Source organism: Heptranchias perlo, unplaced genomic scaffold (genome assembly GCF_035084215.1).
Source record: "Heptranchias perlo isolate sHepPer1 unplaced genomic scaffold, sHepPer1.hap1 HAP1_SCAFFOLD_946, whole genome shotgun sequence".
In the NCBI taxonomy this organism is placed as follows: Eukaryota; Metazoa; Chordata; class Chondrichthyes; order Hexanchiformes; family Hexanchidae; genus Heptranchias; species Heptranchias perlo.
In genome coordinates, this window is record NW_027139988.1 from 10,001 (window position 1) to 23,020 (window position 13,020).

At 55.3% G+C, this 13,020-nt stretch overlaps 1 protein-coding gene across 1 annotated transcript in view; it reads left to right on the plus strand.

Moving 5' to 3' along the window:
- Window positions 1-1,084: 1,084 nt before the first annotated feature.
- Window positions 1,085-13,020, plus strand: part of LOC137319945 (cilia- and flagella-associated protein 45-like) — a gene marked incomplete at its 3' end in the record, with an annotated part of 56,366 nt that continues 44,430 nt past the window's right edge. The window contains exons 1-2 of the mRNA XM_067981820.1: window positions 1,085-1,228; window positions 5,578-5,748. Of these exons, the coding sequence (XP_067837921.1) occupies window positions 1,151-1,228; window positions 5,578-5,748 (249 nt within the window). The remainder of the gene's footprint in view (window positions 1,229-5,577; window positions 5,749-13,020) is intronic.

Consider the following 13,020-nt stretch of genomic DNA (forward strand, 5'->3'; position numbering starts at 1 on the left):
GAGATCGATAGATAATAGATAGAGTGATATATATATATATATATATATAGAGAGAGAGAGATCGATAGATAATAGATAGAGTGATATATATATATATAGAGAGAGAGAGAGAGATCGATAGATAATAGATAGAGTGATATATATATATATATATAGAGAGAGAGAGAGATCGATAGATAATAGATAGAGTGATATATATATATATATATATAGAGAGAGAGAGAGATCGATAGATAATAGATAGAGTGATATATATATATATATATAGAGAGAGAGAGAGAGATCGATAGATAATAGATAGAGTGATATATATATATATATATAGAGAGAGAGAGAGAGAGATCGATCAATCATTATTGAGATTGATGGTTAATAATCTCCCTGTCTCTGTCACTCCCTCCGTCTCTTTCTCTCCCTCCGTCTCACTCTCCCTCCGTCTCACTCTCTCCCTCCGTCTCACTCTCTCCCTCCGTCTCACTCTCTCCCTCCGTCTCTCACTCGCCCCCTCCCTCTCTCTCCCTCCGTCTCACTCTCTCCCTCCGTCTCACTCTCCCTCCGTCTCACTCTCCCTCCGTCTCACTCTCTCTCCGTCTCACTCTCTCCCTCCATCTCACTCTCCCTCCGTCTCACTCTCTCTCCGTCTCACTCTCTCCCTCCGTCTCACTCGCCCCCTCCCTCTCTCTCCCTCCGTCTCACTCTCTCCCTCCGTCTCACTCGCCCCCTCCCTCTCTCTCCCTCCGTCTCACTCTCTCCCTCCGTCTCTCTCTTTCTCCATCCCTCTCTCTCCCTCCGTCTCACTCTCCCTCCGTCTCACTCTCCTCCGTCTCACTCTCTCTCCGTCTCACTCTCTCCCTCCGTCTCACTCTCCCTCCGTCTCACTCTCTCTCCGTCTCACTCTCTCCCTCCGTCTCACTCGCCCCCTCCCTCTCTCTCCCTCCGTCTCACTCTCTCCCTCCGTCTCTCTCTCTCTCCGTCCCTCTCTCTCCCTCCGTCTCACTCTCTCCCTCCGTCTCACTCTCTCTCCGTCTCACTCTCTCCCTCCGTCTCTCTCTCCCCCTCCCTCTCTCTCCCTCTCTCTCTCAGTATTCCCACAGAGGATCCCTCTGGAAAGACTCTGATCATCAGCCCCGATGAGTTTCAGCGGATCAAGATGGCCTCCCATGTGATCGGTCCAGAGGAACGGGAGGCAATGCGAGTGGCTGGTAACACAGAGAGGATGCAGGCAGCGGTGAGTCAATTACCGGGGGTTCAGAGCCCCACACAGGCACAGCAAGATCCCAGATTACATCACCCCTACCCCTCCCCCCGGGGGTACTGAGTCCCACACACAGGCACAGCAAGATCCCAGATTACATCACCCCTCCCCCTCCCCCCGGGGGGTACTGAGTCCCACACACAGGCACAGCAAGATCCCAGATTACATCACCCCTCCCCCTCCCCCCGGGGGTACTGAGTCCCACACACAGGCACAGCAAGATCCCAGATTACATCACCCCTCCCCCTCCCCCGGGGGTACTGAGTCCCACACACAGGCACAGCAAGATCCCAGATTACATCACCCCTCCCCCTCCCCCCGGGGGTACTGAGTCCCACACAGGCACAGCAAGATCCCAGATTGCATCACCCCTCCCCCTCCCCCGGGGGGTACTGAGTCCCACACAGGCACAGCAAGATCCCAGATTACATCACCCCTCCCCCTCCCCCCGGGGGTACTGAGTCCCACACAGGCACAGCAAGATCCCAGATTACATCACCCCTCCCCCTCCCCCCGGGGGGTACTGAGTCCCACACACAGGCACAGCAAGATCCCAGATTACATCACCCCTCCCCCTCCCCCCGGGGGTACTGAGTCCCACACACAGGCACAGCAAGATCCCAGATTACATCACCCCTCCCCCTCCCCCCGGGGGTACTGAGACCCACACACAGGCACAGCAAGATCACAGATTACATCACCCCTCCCCCTCCCCCCGGGGGTACTGAGTCCCACACAGGCACAGCAAGATCCCAGATTACATCACCCCTCCCCCTCCCCCCGGGGGTACTGAGTCCCACACACAGGCACAGCAAGATCACAGATTACATCACCCCTCCCCCTCCCCCCGGGGGGTACTGAGTCCCACACAGGCACAGCAAGATCCCAGATTACATCACCCCTCCCCCTACCCCTCCCCCCGAGGGCACTGAGACCCACACACAGGCACAGCAAGATCCCAGATTACATCACCCCTCCCCCTCCCCCCGGGGGAGATACTGAGACCCACACACAGGCACAGCAAGATCCCAGATTACATCACCCCTCCCCCTCCCCCCGGGGGGTACTGAGTCCCACACAGGCACAGCAAGATCCCAGATTACATCACCCCTCCCCCTACCCCTCCCCCCGAGGGCACTGAGACCCACACACAGGCACAGCAAGATCCCAGATTACATCACCCCTCCCCCTCCCCCCGGGGGAGATACTGAGACCCACACACAGGCACAGCAAGATCCCAGATTACATCACCCCTCCCCCTCCCCCCGGGGGTACTGAGTCCCACACAGGCACAGCAAGATCCCAGATTACATCACCCCTCCCCCTCCCCCCGGGGGTACTGAGTCCCACACACAGGCACAGCAAGATCACAGATTACATCACCCCTCCCCCTCCCCCCGGGGGTACTGAGTCCCACACACAGGCACAGCAAGATCCCAGATTGCATCACCCCTCCCCCTCCCCCCGGGGGTACTGAGTCCCACACACAGGCACAGCAAGATCCCAGATTGCATCACCCCTCCCCCTCCCCCCGGGGGTACTGAGTCCCACACACAGGCACAGCAAGATCCCAGATTACATCACCCCTCCCCCTCCCCCCGGGGGGTACTGAGTCCCACACAGGCACAGCAAGATCCCAGATTACATCACCCCTCCCCCTCCCCCCGGGGGTACTGAGTCCCACACAGGCACAGCAAGATCCCAGATTACATCACCCCTCCCCCTCCCCCCGGGGGTACTGAGTCCCACACACAGGCACAGCAAGATCACAGATTACATCACCCCTCCCCCTCCCCCCGGGGGGTACTGAGTCCCACACAGGCACAGCAAGATCCCAGATTACATCACCCCTCCCCCTCCCCCCGGGGGTACTGAGTCCCACACAGGCACAGCAAGATCCCAGATTACATCACCCCTCCCCCTCCCCCCGGGGGTACTGAGTCCCACACACAGGCACAGCAAGATCCCAGATTACATCACCCCTCCCCCTACCCCTCCCCCCGAGGGTACTGAGACCCACACACAGGCACAGCAAGATCCCAGATTACATCACCCCTCCCCCTCCCCCCGGGGGAGATACTGAGACCCACACACAGGCACAGCAAGATCCCAGATTACATTACCCCTCCCCCTCCCCCCGGGGGTACTGAGTCCCACACAGGCACAGCAAGATCCCAGATTACATCACCCCTCCCCCTCCCCCCGGGGGGTACTGAGTCCCACACACAGGCACAGCAAGATCCCAGATTACATCACCCCTCCCCCTCCCCCCGGGGGTACTGAGTCCCACACACAGGCACAGCAAGATCCCAGATTGCATCACCCCTCCCCCTCCCCCCGGGGGGTACTGAGACCCACACACAGGCACAGCAAGATCCCAGATTGCATCACCCCTCCCCCTCCCCCCGGGGGTACTGAGTCCCACACACAGGCACAGCAAGATCCCAGATTACATCACCCCTCCCCCTCCCCCCGGGGGTACTGAGTCCCACACACAGGCACAGCAAGATCCCAGATTGCATCACCCCTCCCCCTCCCCCCGGGGGGTACTGAGACCCACACACAGGCACAGCAAGATCCCAGATTGCATCACCCCTCCCCCTCCCCCCGGGGGTACTGAGTCCCACACACAGGCACAGCAAGATCCCAGATTGCATCACCCCTCCCCCTCCCCCCGGGGGTACTGAGTCCCACACACAGGCACAGCAAGATCCCAGATTACATCACCCCTCCCCCTCCCCCCGGGGGTACTGAGTCCCACACACAGGCACAGTAAGATCCCAGATTACATCACCCCTCCCCCTCCCCCCGGGGGTACTGAGTCCCACACACAGGCACAGCAAGATCCCAGATTACATCACCCTACCCCTCCCCCCGGGGGGTACTGAGTCCCACACAGGCACAGCAAGATCCCAGATTTCATCACCCCTCCCCCCGGGGGTACTGAGTCCCACACACAGGCACAGCAAGATCCCAGATTACATCACCCCTCCCCCTCCCCCCGGGGGTACTGAGTCCCACACACAGGCACAGCAAGATCCCAGATTACATCACCCCTCCCCCCGGGGGGCACTGAGTCCCACACACAGGCACAGCAAGATCCCAGATTACATCACCCTCCCCCTCCCCCCGGGGGGTACTGAGTCCCACACACAGGCACAGCAAGATCCCAGATTACATCACCCCTACCCCTCCCCCCGGGGGTACTGAGTCCCACACACAGGCACAGCAAGATCCCAGATTGCATCACCCCTCCCCCTCCCCCCCGGGGGTACTGAGTCCCACACACAGGCACAGCAAGATCCCAGATTACATCACCCCTACCCCTCCCCCCGGGGGTACTGAGTCCCACACACAGGCACAGCAAGATCCCAGATTACATCACCCCTCCCCCCGGGGGTACTGAGTCCCACACACAGGCACAGCAAGATCCCAGATTACATCACCCCACCCCCTCCCCCCGGGGGTACTGAGTCCCACACACAGGCACAGCAAGATCCCAGATTACATCACCCCTCCCCCTCCCCCTCCCCCCGGGGGTACTGAGTCCCACACACAGGCACAGCAAGATCCCAGATTACATCACCCCTCCCCCCGGGGGTACTGAGTCCCACACACAGGCACAGCAAGATCCCAGATTACATCACCCCTCCCCCTCCCCCCGGGGGTACTGAGTCCCACACACAGGCACAGCAAGATCCCAGATTACATCACCCCTCCCCCTCCCCCCGGGGGTACTGAGTCCCACACACAGGCACAGCAAGATCCCAGATTACATCACCCCTCCCCCTCCCCCCGGGGGGTACTGAGTCCCACACACAGGCACAGCAAGATCCCAGATTACATCACCCCTCCCCCTCCCCCCGGGGGTACTGAGTCCCACACACAGGCACAGCAAGATCACAGATTACATCACCCCTCCCCCTCCCCCCGGGGGGTACTGAGTCCCACACACAGGCACAGCAAGATCCCAGATTACACCTCCCTGTATGTGCTGCGTTATCTGATCCCCTCCCCCCGCCGGTGGCCCCTCCCCCCGCCGGTGGCCCCTCCCACCGCTGGTCTCCCCTCCCCCCGCCGGTGGCCCCTCCCCCCGCCGGTCTCCCCTCCCCCCGCCGGTGGCCCCTCCCCCCGCCGTTGGCCCCTCCCCCCGCCGGTCTCCCCTCCCCCCGCCGGTGACCCCTCCCCCCGCCGGTGGCCCCTCCCCCCGCCGGTGGCCCCTCCCCCCGCCGGTGTCCACTCCCCCCGCCGGTGGCCCCTCCCCCCGCCGGTGGCCCCTCCCCTCCCCCCACCGGTGGTCTGATGATGCCGTCTCACTGCAGGAAATGGCTGGTGAACGTAAAAGTTTCATGCGAGCGAAGGAGCTTCAGAGACGGAAGAACGAGAAGCTGAGTGACGTGGAGGAGGCCGCTCGGGTCAAGGGCTTGTATCTGCTGGAGAAAGCCAACAAAATGCGTTTGGAGCAGGAGGATGAGGTGAAGCAGATGAACGAGGTGAGAGGGTGAGAGAGAGAGACGGAGAGAGAGAGAGAGAGAAAGAGAGAGAGAGAGAACCCTGTACCTGACCCTGGGAGTGTTTGATGGGACAGTGTAGAGGGAGCTTTACTCTGTATCTAACACTGTACCTGCCCTGGGAGTGTTTGATGGGACAGTGTAGAGGGAGCTTTACTCTGTATCTAACCCTGTACCTGCCCTGGGAGTGTTTGATGGGACAGTGTAGAGGGAGCTTTACTCTGTATCTAACCCTGTACCTGCCCTGGGAGTGTTTGATGGGACAGTGTAGAGGGAGCTTTACTCTGTATCTAACCCTGTACCTGACCCTGGGAGTGTTTGATGGGACAGTGTAGAGGGAGCTTTACTCTGTATCTAACCCTGTACCTGCCCTGGGAGTGTTTGACGGGACAGTGTAGAGGGAGCTTTACTCTGTATCTAACCCTGTACCTGCCCTGGGAGTGTTTGATGGGACAGTGTAGAGGGAGCTTTACTCTGTATCTAACCCTGTACCTGCCCTGGGAGTGTTTGATGGGACAGTGTAGAGGGAGCTTTACTCTGTATCTAACCCTGCACCTGTCCTGGGAGTGTTTGATGGGACAGTGTAGAGGGAGCTTTACTCTGTATCTAACCCTGTACCTGCCCTGGGAGTGTTTGATGGGACAGTGTAGAGGGAGCTTTACTCTGTATCTAACCCTGTACCTGACCCTGGGAGTGTTTGATGGGACAGTGTAGAGGGAGCTTGACTCTGTATCTAACCCTGTACCTGCCCTGGGAGTGTTTGATGGGACAGTGTAGAGGGAGCTTTACTCTGTATCTAACCCTGTACCTGCCCTGGGAGTGTTTGACGGGACAGTGTAGAGGGAGCTTTACTCTGTATCTAACCCTGTACCTGCCCTGGGAGTGTTTGATGGGACAGTGTAGAGGGAGCTTTACTCTGTATCTAACCCTGTACCTGCCCTGGGAGTGTTTGATGGGACAGTGTAGAGGGAGCTTTACTCTGTATCTAACCCTGTACCTGCCCTGGGAGTGTTTGACGGGACAGTGTAGAGGGAGCTTTACTCTGTATCTAACCCTGTACCTGCCCTGGGAGTGTTTTATGGGACAGTGTAGAGGGAGCTTTACTCTGTATCTAACCCTGTACCTGCCCTGGGAGTGTTTGATGGGACGGTGTAGAGGGAGCTTTACTCTGTATCTAACCCTGTACCTGACCCTGGGAGTGTTTGATGGGACAGTGTAGAGGGAGCTTTACTCTGTATCTAACCCTGTACCTGCCCTGGGAGTGTTTGATGGGACAGTGTAGAGGGAGCTTTACTCTGTATCTAACCCTGTACCTGCCCTGGGAGTGTTTGATGGGACAGTGTGGACGGAGCTTTACTCTGTATCTAACCCTGTACCTGACCCTGGGAGTGTTTGATGGGACAGTGTAGAGGGAGCTTTACTCTGTATCCCACCCTGTCCCTGACCCTGGGAGTGTTTGATGGGACAGTGTAGAGGGAGCTTTACTGTATCTAACCCAGTACCTGCCCTGGGAGTGTTTGATGGGACAGTGTAGAGGGAGCTTTACTCTGTATCTAACCATGTACCTGACCCTGGGAGTGTTTGATGGGACAGTGCAGAGGGAGCTTTACTCTGTATCTAACCCTGTACCTGCCCTGGGAGTGTTTGATGGGACAGTGTAGAGGGAGCTTTACTCTGTATCTAACCCTGTACCTGCCCTGGGAGTGTTTGACGGGACAGTGTGGAGGGAGCTTTACTCTGTATCTCACCCTGTACCTGCCCTGGGAGTGTTTGACGGGACAGTGCAGAGGGAGCTTCACTCTGTATCTAACCCTGTACCTGCCCTGGGAGTGTTTGATGGGACAGTGTGGAGGGAGCTTTACTCTGTATCTAACCCTGTACCTGTCCTGGGAGTGTTTGATGGGACAGTGTAGAGGGAGCTTTACTCTGTTTCTAACCCTGTACCTGACCCTGGGAGTGTTTGACAGGACAGTGTGGAGGGAGCTTTACTCTGTATCTAACCCTGTACCTGACCCTGGGAGTGTTTGATGGGACAGTGTAGAGGGAGCTTTACTCTGTATCTAACCATGTACCTGACCCTGGGAGTGTTTGATGGGACAGTGAAGAGGGAGCTTTACTCTGTATCTAACCCTGTACCTGCCCTGGGAGTGTTTGATGGGACAGTGTGGAGGGAGCTTTACTCTGTATCTAACCCTGTACCTGCCCTGGGAGTGTTTGATGGGACAGTGTAGAGGGAGCTTTACTCTGTATCTAACCCTGTACCTGACCCTGGGAGTGTTTGATGGGACAGTGTAGAGGGAGCTTTACTCTGTATCTAACCCTGTACCTGCCCTGGGAGTGTTTGATGGGACAGTGTAGAGGGAGCTTTACTCTGTATCTAACCCTGTACCTGACCCTGGGAGTGTTTGATGGGACAGTGTAGAGGGAGCTTTACTCTGTATCCAACCCTGTACCTGCCCTGGGAGTGTTTGACGAGACAGTGTAGAGTGAGCTTTACTCTGTATCTAACCCTGTACCTGCCCTGGGAGTGTTTGATGGGACAGTGTAGAGGGAGCTTTACTCTGTATCTCACCCTGTACCTGCCCTGGGAGTGTTTGATGGGACAGTGTGGAGGGAGCTTTACTCTGTATCTAACCCTGTACCTGCCCTGGGAGTGTTTGATGGGACAGTGTAGAGGGAGCTTTACTCTGTATCTAACCCTGTACCTGACCTGGGAGTGTTTGACGGGACAGTGTGGAGGTAGCTTTACTCTGTATCTAACCCTGTACCTGTCCTGGGAGTGTTTGATGGGACAGTGTAGAGGGAGCTTTACTCTGTATCGAACCCTGTAACTGCCCTGGGAGTGTTTGACGGGACAGTGTGGAGGGAGCTTTACTCTGTATCTAACCCTGTACCTGTCCTGGGAGTGTTTGATGGGACAGTGTAGAGTGAGCTTTACTCTGTATCTAACCCTGTACCTGCCCTGGGAGTGTTTGACGGGACAGTGTAGAGGGAGCTTTACTCTGTATCTAACCCTGCACCTGCCCTGGGAGTGTTTGATGGGACAGTGTAGAGGGAGCTTTACTCTGTATCTCACCCTGTCCCTGACCCTGGGAGTGTTTGATGGGAGAGTGTAGAGGGAGCTTTACTCTGTATCTAACCCTGTACCTGCCCTGGCAGTGTTTGATAGGACAGTGTAGAGGGAGCTTTACTCTGTATCTAACCCTGTACCTGACCCTGGGAGTGTTTGATGGGACAGTGTAGAGGGAGCTTTACTCTGTATCTAACCCTGCACCTGACCCTGGGAGTGTTTGATGGGACAGTGTAGAGGGAGCTTTACTTTGTATCTAACCCTGAACCTGCCCTGGGAGTGTTTGATGGGACAGTGTAGAGGGAGCTTTACTCTGTATCTAACCCTGTACCTGCCCTGGGAGTGTTTGATGGGACAGTGTAGAGGGAGCTTTACTCTGTATCTAACCCTGTACCTGACCCTGGGAGTGTTTGATGGGACAGTGTAGAGGGAGCTTGACTCTGTATCTAACCCTGTACCTGCCCTGGGAGTGTTTGATGGGACAGTGTAGAGGGAGCTTTACTCTGTATCTAACCCTGTACCTGCCCTGGGAGTGTTTGACGGGACAGTGTAGAGGGAGCTTTACTCTGTATCTAACCCTGTACCTGCCCTGGGAGTGTTTGATGGGACAGTGTAGAGGGAGCTTTACTCTGTATCTAACCCTGTACCTGCCCTGGGAGTGTTTGATGGGACAGTGTAGAGGGAGCTTTACTCTGTATCTAACCCTGTACCTGCCCTGGGAGTGTTTGACGGGACAGTGTAGAGGGAGCTTTACTCTGTATCTAACCCTGTACCTGCCCTGGGAGTGTTTTATGGGACAGTGTAGAGGGAGCTTTACTCTGTATCTAACCCTGTACCTGCCCTGGGAGTGTTTGATGGGACGGTGTCGAGGGAGCTTTACTCTGTATCTAACCCTGTACCTGACCCTGGGAGTGTTTGATGGGACAGTGTAGAGGGAGCTTTACTCTGTATCTAACCCTGTACCTGCCCTGGGAGTGTTTGATGGGACAGTGTAGAGGGAGCTTTACTCTGTATCTAACCCTGTACCTGCCCTGGGAGTGTTTGATGGGACAGTGTGGACGGAGCTTTACTCTGTATCTAACCCTGTACCTGACCCTGGGAGTGTTTGATGGGACAGTGTAGAGGGAGCTTTACTCTGTATCCCACCCTGTCCCTGACCCTGGGAGTGTTTGATGGGACATTGTAGAGGGAGCTTTACTGTATCTAACCCAGTACCTGCCCTGGGAGTGTTTGATGGGACAGTGTAGAGGGAGCTTTACTCTGTATCTAACCATGTACCTGACCCTGGGAGTGTTTGATGGGACAGTGCAGAGGGAGCTTTACTCTGTATCTAACCCTGTACCTGCCCTGGGAGTGTTTGATGGGACAGTGTAGAGGGAGCTTTACTCTGTATCTAACCCTGTACCTGCCCTGGGAGTGTTTGACGGGACAGTGTGGAGGGAGCTTTACTCTGTATCTCACCCTGTACCTGCCCTGGGAGTGTTTGACGGGACAGTGCAGAGGGAGCTTCACTCTGTATCTAACCCTGTAACTGCCCTGGGAGTGTTTGATGGGACAGTGTGGAGGGAGCTTTACTCTGTATCTAACCCTGTACCTGTCCTGGGAGTGTTTGATGGGACAGTGCAGAGTGAGCTTTACTCTGTATCTAACCCTGTACCTGCCCTGGGAGTGTTTGATGGGACAGTGTAGAGGGAGCTTTACTCTGTATCTAACCCTGTACCTGCCCTGGGAGTGTTTGATGGGACAGTGTAGAGGGAGCTTTACTCTGTTTCTAACCCTGTACCTGACCCTGGGAGTGTTTGACAGGACAGTGTGGAGGGAGCTTTACTCTGTATCTAACCCTGTACCTGACCCTGGGAGTGTTTGATGGGACAGTGTAGAGGGAGCTTTACTCTGTATCTAACCCTGTACCTGCCCTGGGAGTGTTTGATGGGACAGTGTGGAGGGAGCTTTACTCTGTATCTAACCCTGTACCTGCCCTGGGAGTGTTTGATGGGACAGTGTAGAGGGAGCTTTACTCTGTATCTAACCCTGTACCTGACCCTGGGAGTGTTTGATGGGACAGTGTAGAGGGAGCTTTACTCTGTATCTAACCCTGTACCTGCCCTGGGAGTGTTTGATGGGACAGTGTAGAGGGAGCTTTACTCTGTATCTAACCCTGTACCTGACCCTGGGAGTGTTTGATGGGACAGTGTAGAGGGAGCTTTACTCTGTATCCAACCCTGTACCTGCCCTGGGAGTGTTTGACGAGACAGTGTAGAGTGAGCTTTACTCTGTATCTAACCCTGTACCTGCCCTGGGAGTGTTTGATGGGACAGTGTAGAGGGAGCTTTACTCTGTATCTCACCCTGTACCTGCCCTGGGAGTGTTTGATGGGACAGTGTGGAGGGAGCTTTACTCTGTATCTAACCCTGTACCTGCCCTGGGAGTGTTTGATGGGACAGTGTAGAGGGAGCTTTACTCTGTATCTAACCCTGTACCTGACCTGGGAGTGTTTGACGGGACAGTGTGGAGGTAGCTTTACTCTGTATCTAACCCTGTACCTGTCCTGGGAGTGTTTGATGGGACAGTGTAGAGGGAGCTTTACTCTGTATCTAACCCTGTAACTGCCCTGGGAGTGTTTGACGGGACAGTGTGGAGGGAGCTTTACTCTGTATCTAACCCTGTACCTGTCCTGGGAGTGTTTGATGGGACAGTGTAGAGTGAGCTTTACTCTGTATCTAACCCTGTACCTGCCCTGGGAGTGTTTGACAGGACAGTGTAGAGGGAGCTTTACTCTGTATCTAACCCTGCACCTGCCCTGGGAGTGTTTGATGGGACAGTGTAGAGGGAGCTTTACTCTGTATCTCACCCTGTACCTGACCCTGGGAGTGTTTGATGGGAGAGTGTAGAGGGAGCTTTACTCTGTATCTAACCCTGTACCTGCCCTGGCAGTGTTTGATAGGACAGTGTAGAGGGAGCTTTACTCTGTATCTAACCCTGTACCTGACCCTGGGAGTGTTTGATGGGACAGTGTAGAGGGAGCTTTACTCTGTATCTAACCCTGCACCTGACCCTGGGAGTGTTTGATGGGACAGTGTAGAGGGAGCTTTACTTTGTATCTAACCCTGAACCTGCCCTGGGAGTGTTTGATGGGACAGTGTAGAGGGAGCTTTACTCTGTATCTAACCCTGTACCTGACCCTGGGAGTGTTTGATGGGACAGTGTAGAGGGAGCTTTACTCTGTATCTAACCCTGTAACTGACCCTGGGAGTGTTTGATGGGACAGTGTAGAGGGAGCTTTACTCTGTATCTAACCCTGTACCTGACCCTGGGAGTGTTTGATGGGACAGTGTAGAGGGAGCGTTACTCTGTATCTAACCCTGTACCTGCCCTGGGAGTGTTTGATGGGACAGTGTAGAGGGAGCTTTACTCTGTATCTAACCCTGTCCCTGACCCTGGGAGTGTTTGATGGGACAGTGTCGAGGGAGCCTTACTCTGTATCTAACCCTGTACCTGCCCTGGGAGTGTTTGGGACAGTGTGGAGGGAGCTTTACTCTGTATCTAACCCTGTCCCTGACCCTGGGAGTGTTTGATGCGACAGTGTAGAGGGAGCTTTACTCTGTATCTAACCCTGTACCTGCCCTGGGAGTGTTTGATGGGACAGTGTAGAGGGAGCCTTACTCTGTATCTAACCCTGTACCTGACCCTGGGAGTGTTTGATGGGACAGTGTAGAGGGAGCTTTACTCTGTATCTAACCCTGTACCTGACCCTGGGAGTGTTTGATGGGACAGTGTAGAGGGAGCTTTACTCTGTATCTAACCCTGTACCTGCCCTGGGAGTGTTTGATGGGACAGTGTAGAGGAGCTTTACTCTGTATCTAACCCTGTACCTGCCCTGGGAGTGTTTGATGGGACAGTGTAGAGGGAGCTTTACTCTGTATCTAACCCTGTACCTGACCCTGGGAGTGTTTGATGGGACAGTGTAGAGGGAGCTTTACTCTGTATCTAACCCTGTACCTGACCCTGGGAGTGTTTGATGGGACAGTGTAGAGGGAGCTTTACTCTGTATCTAACCCTGTACCTGACCCTGGGAGTGTTTGATGGGACAGTGCAGAGGGAGCTTTACTCTGTATCTAACCCTGTACCTGCCCTGGGAGTGTTTGATGGGACAGTGTAGAGGGAGCTTTACTCTGTATCTAACC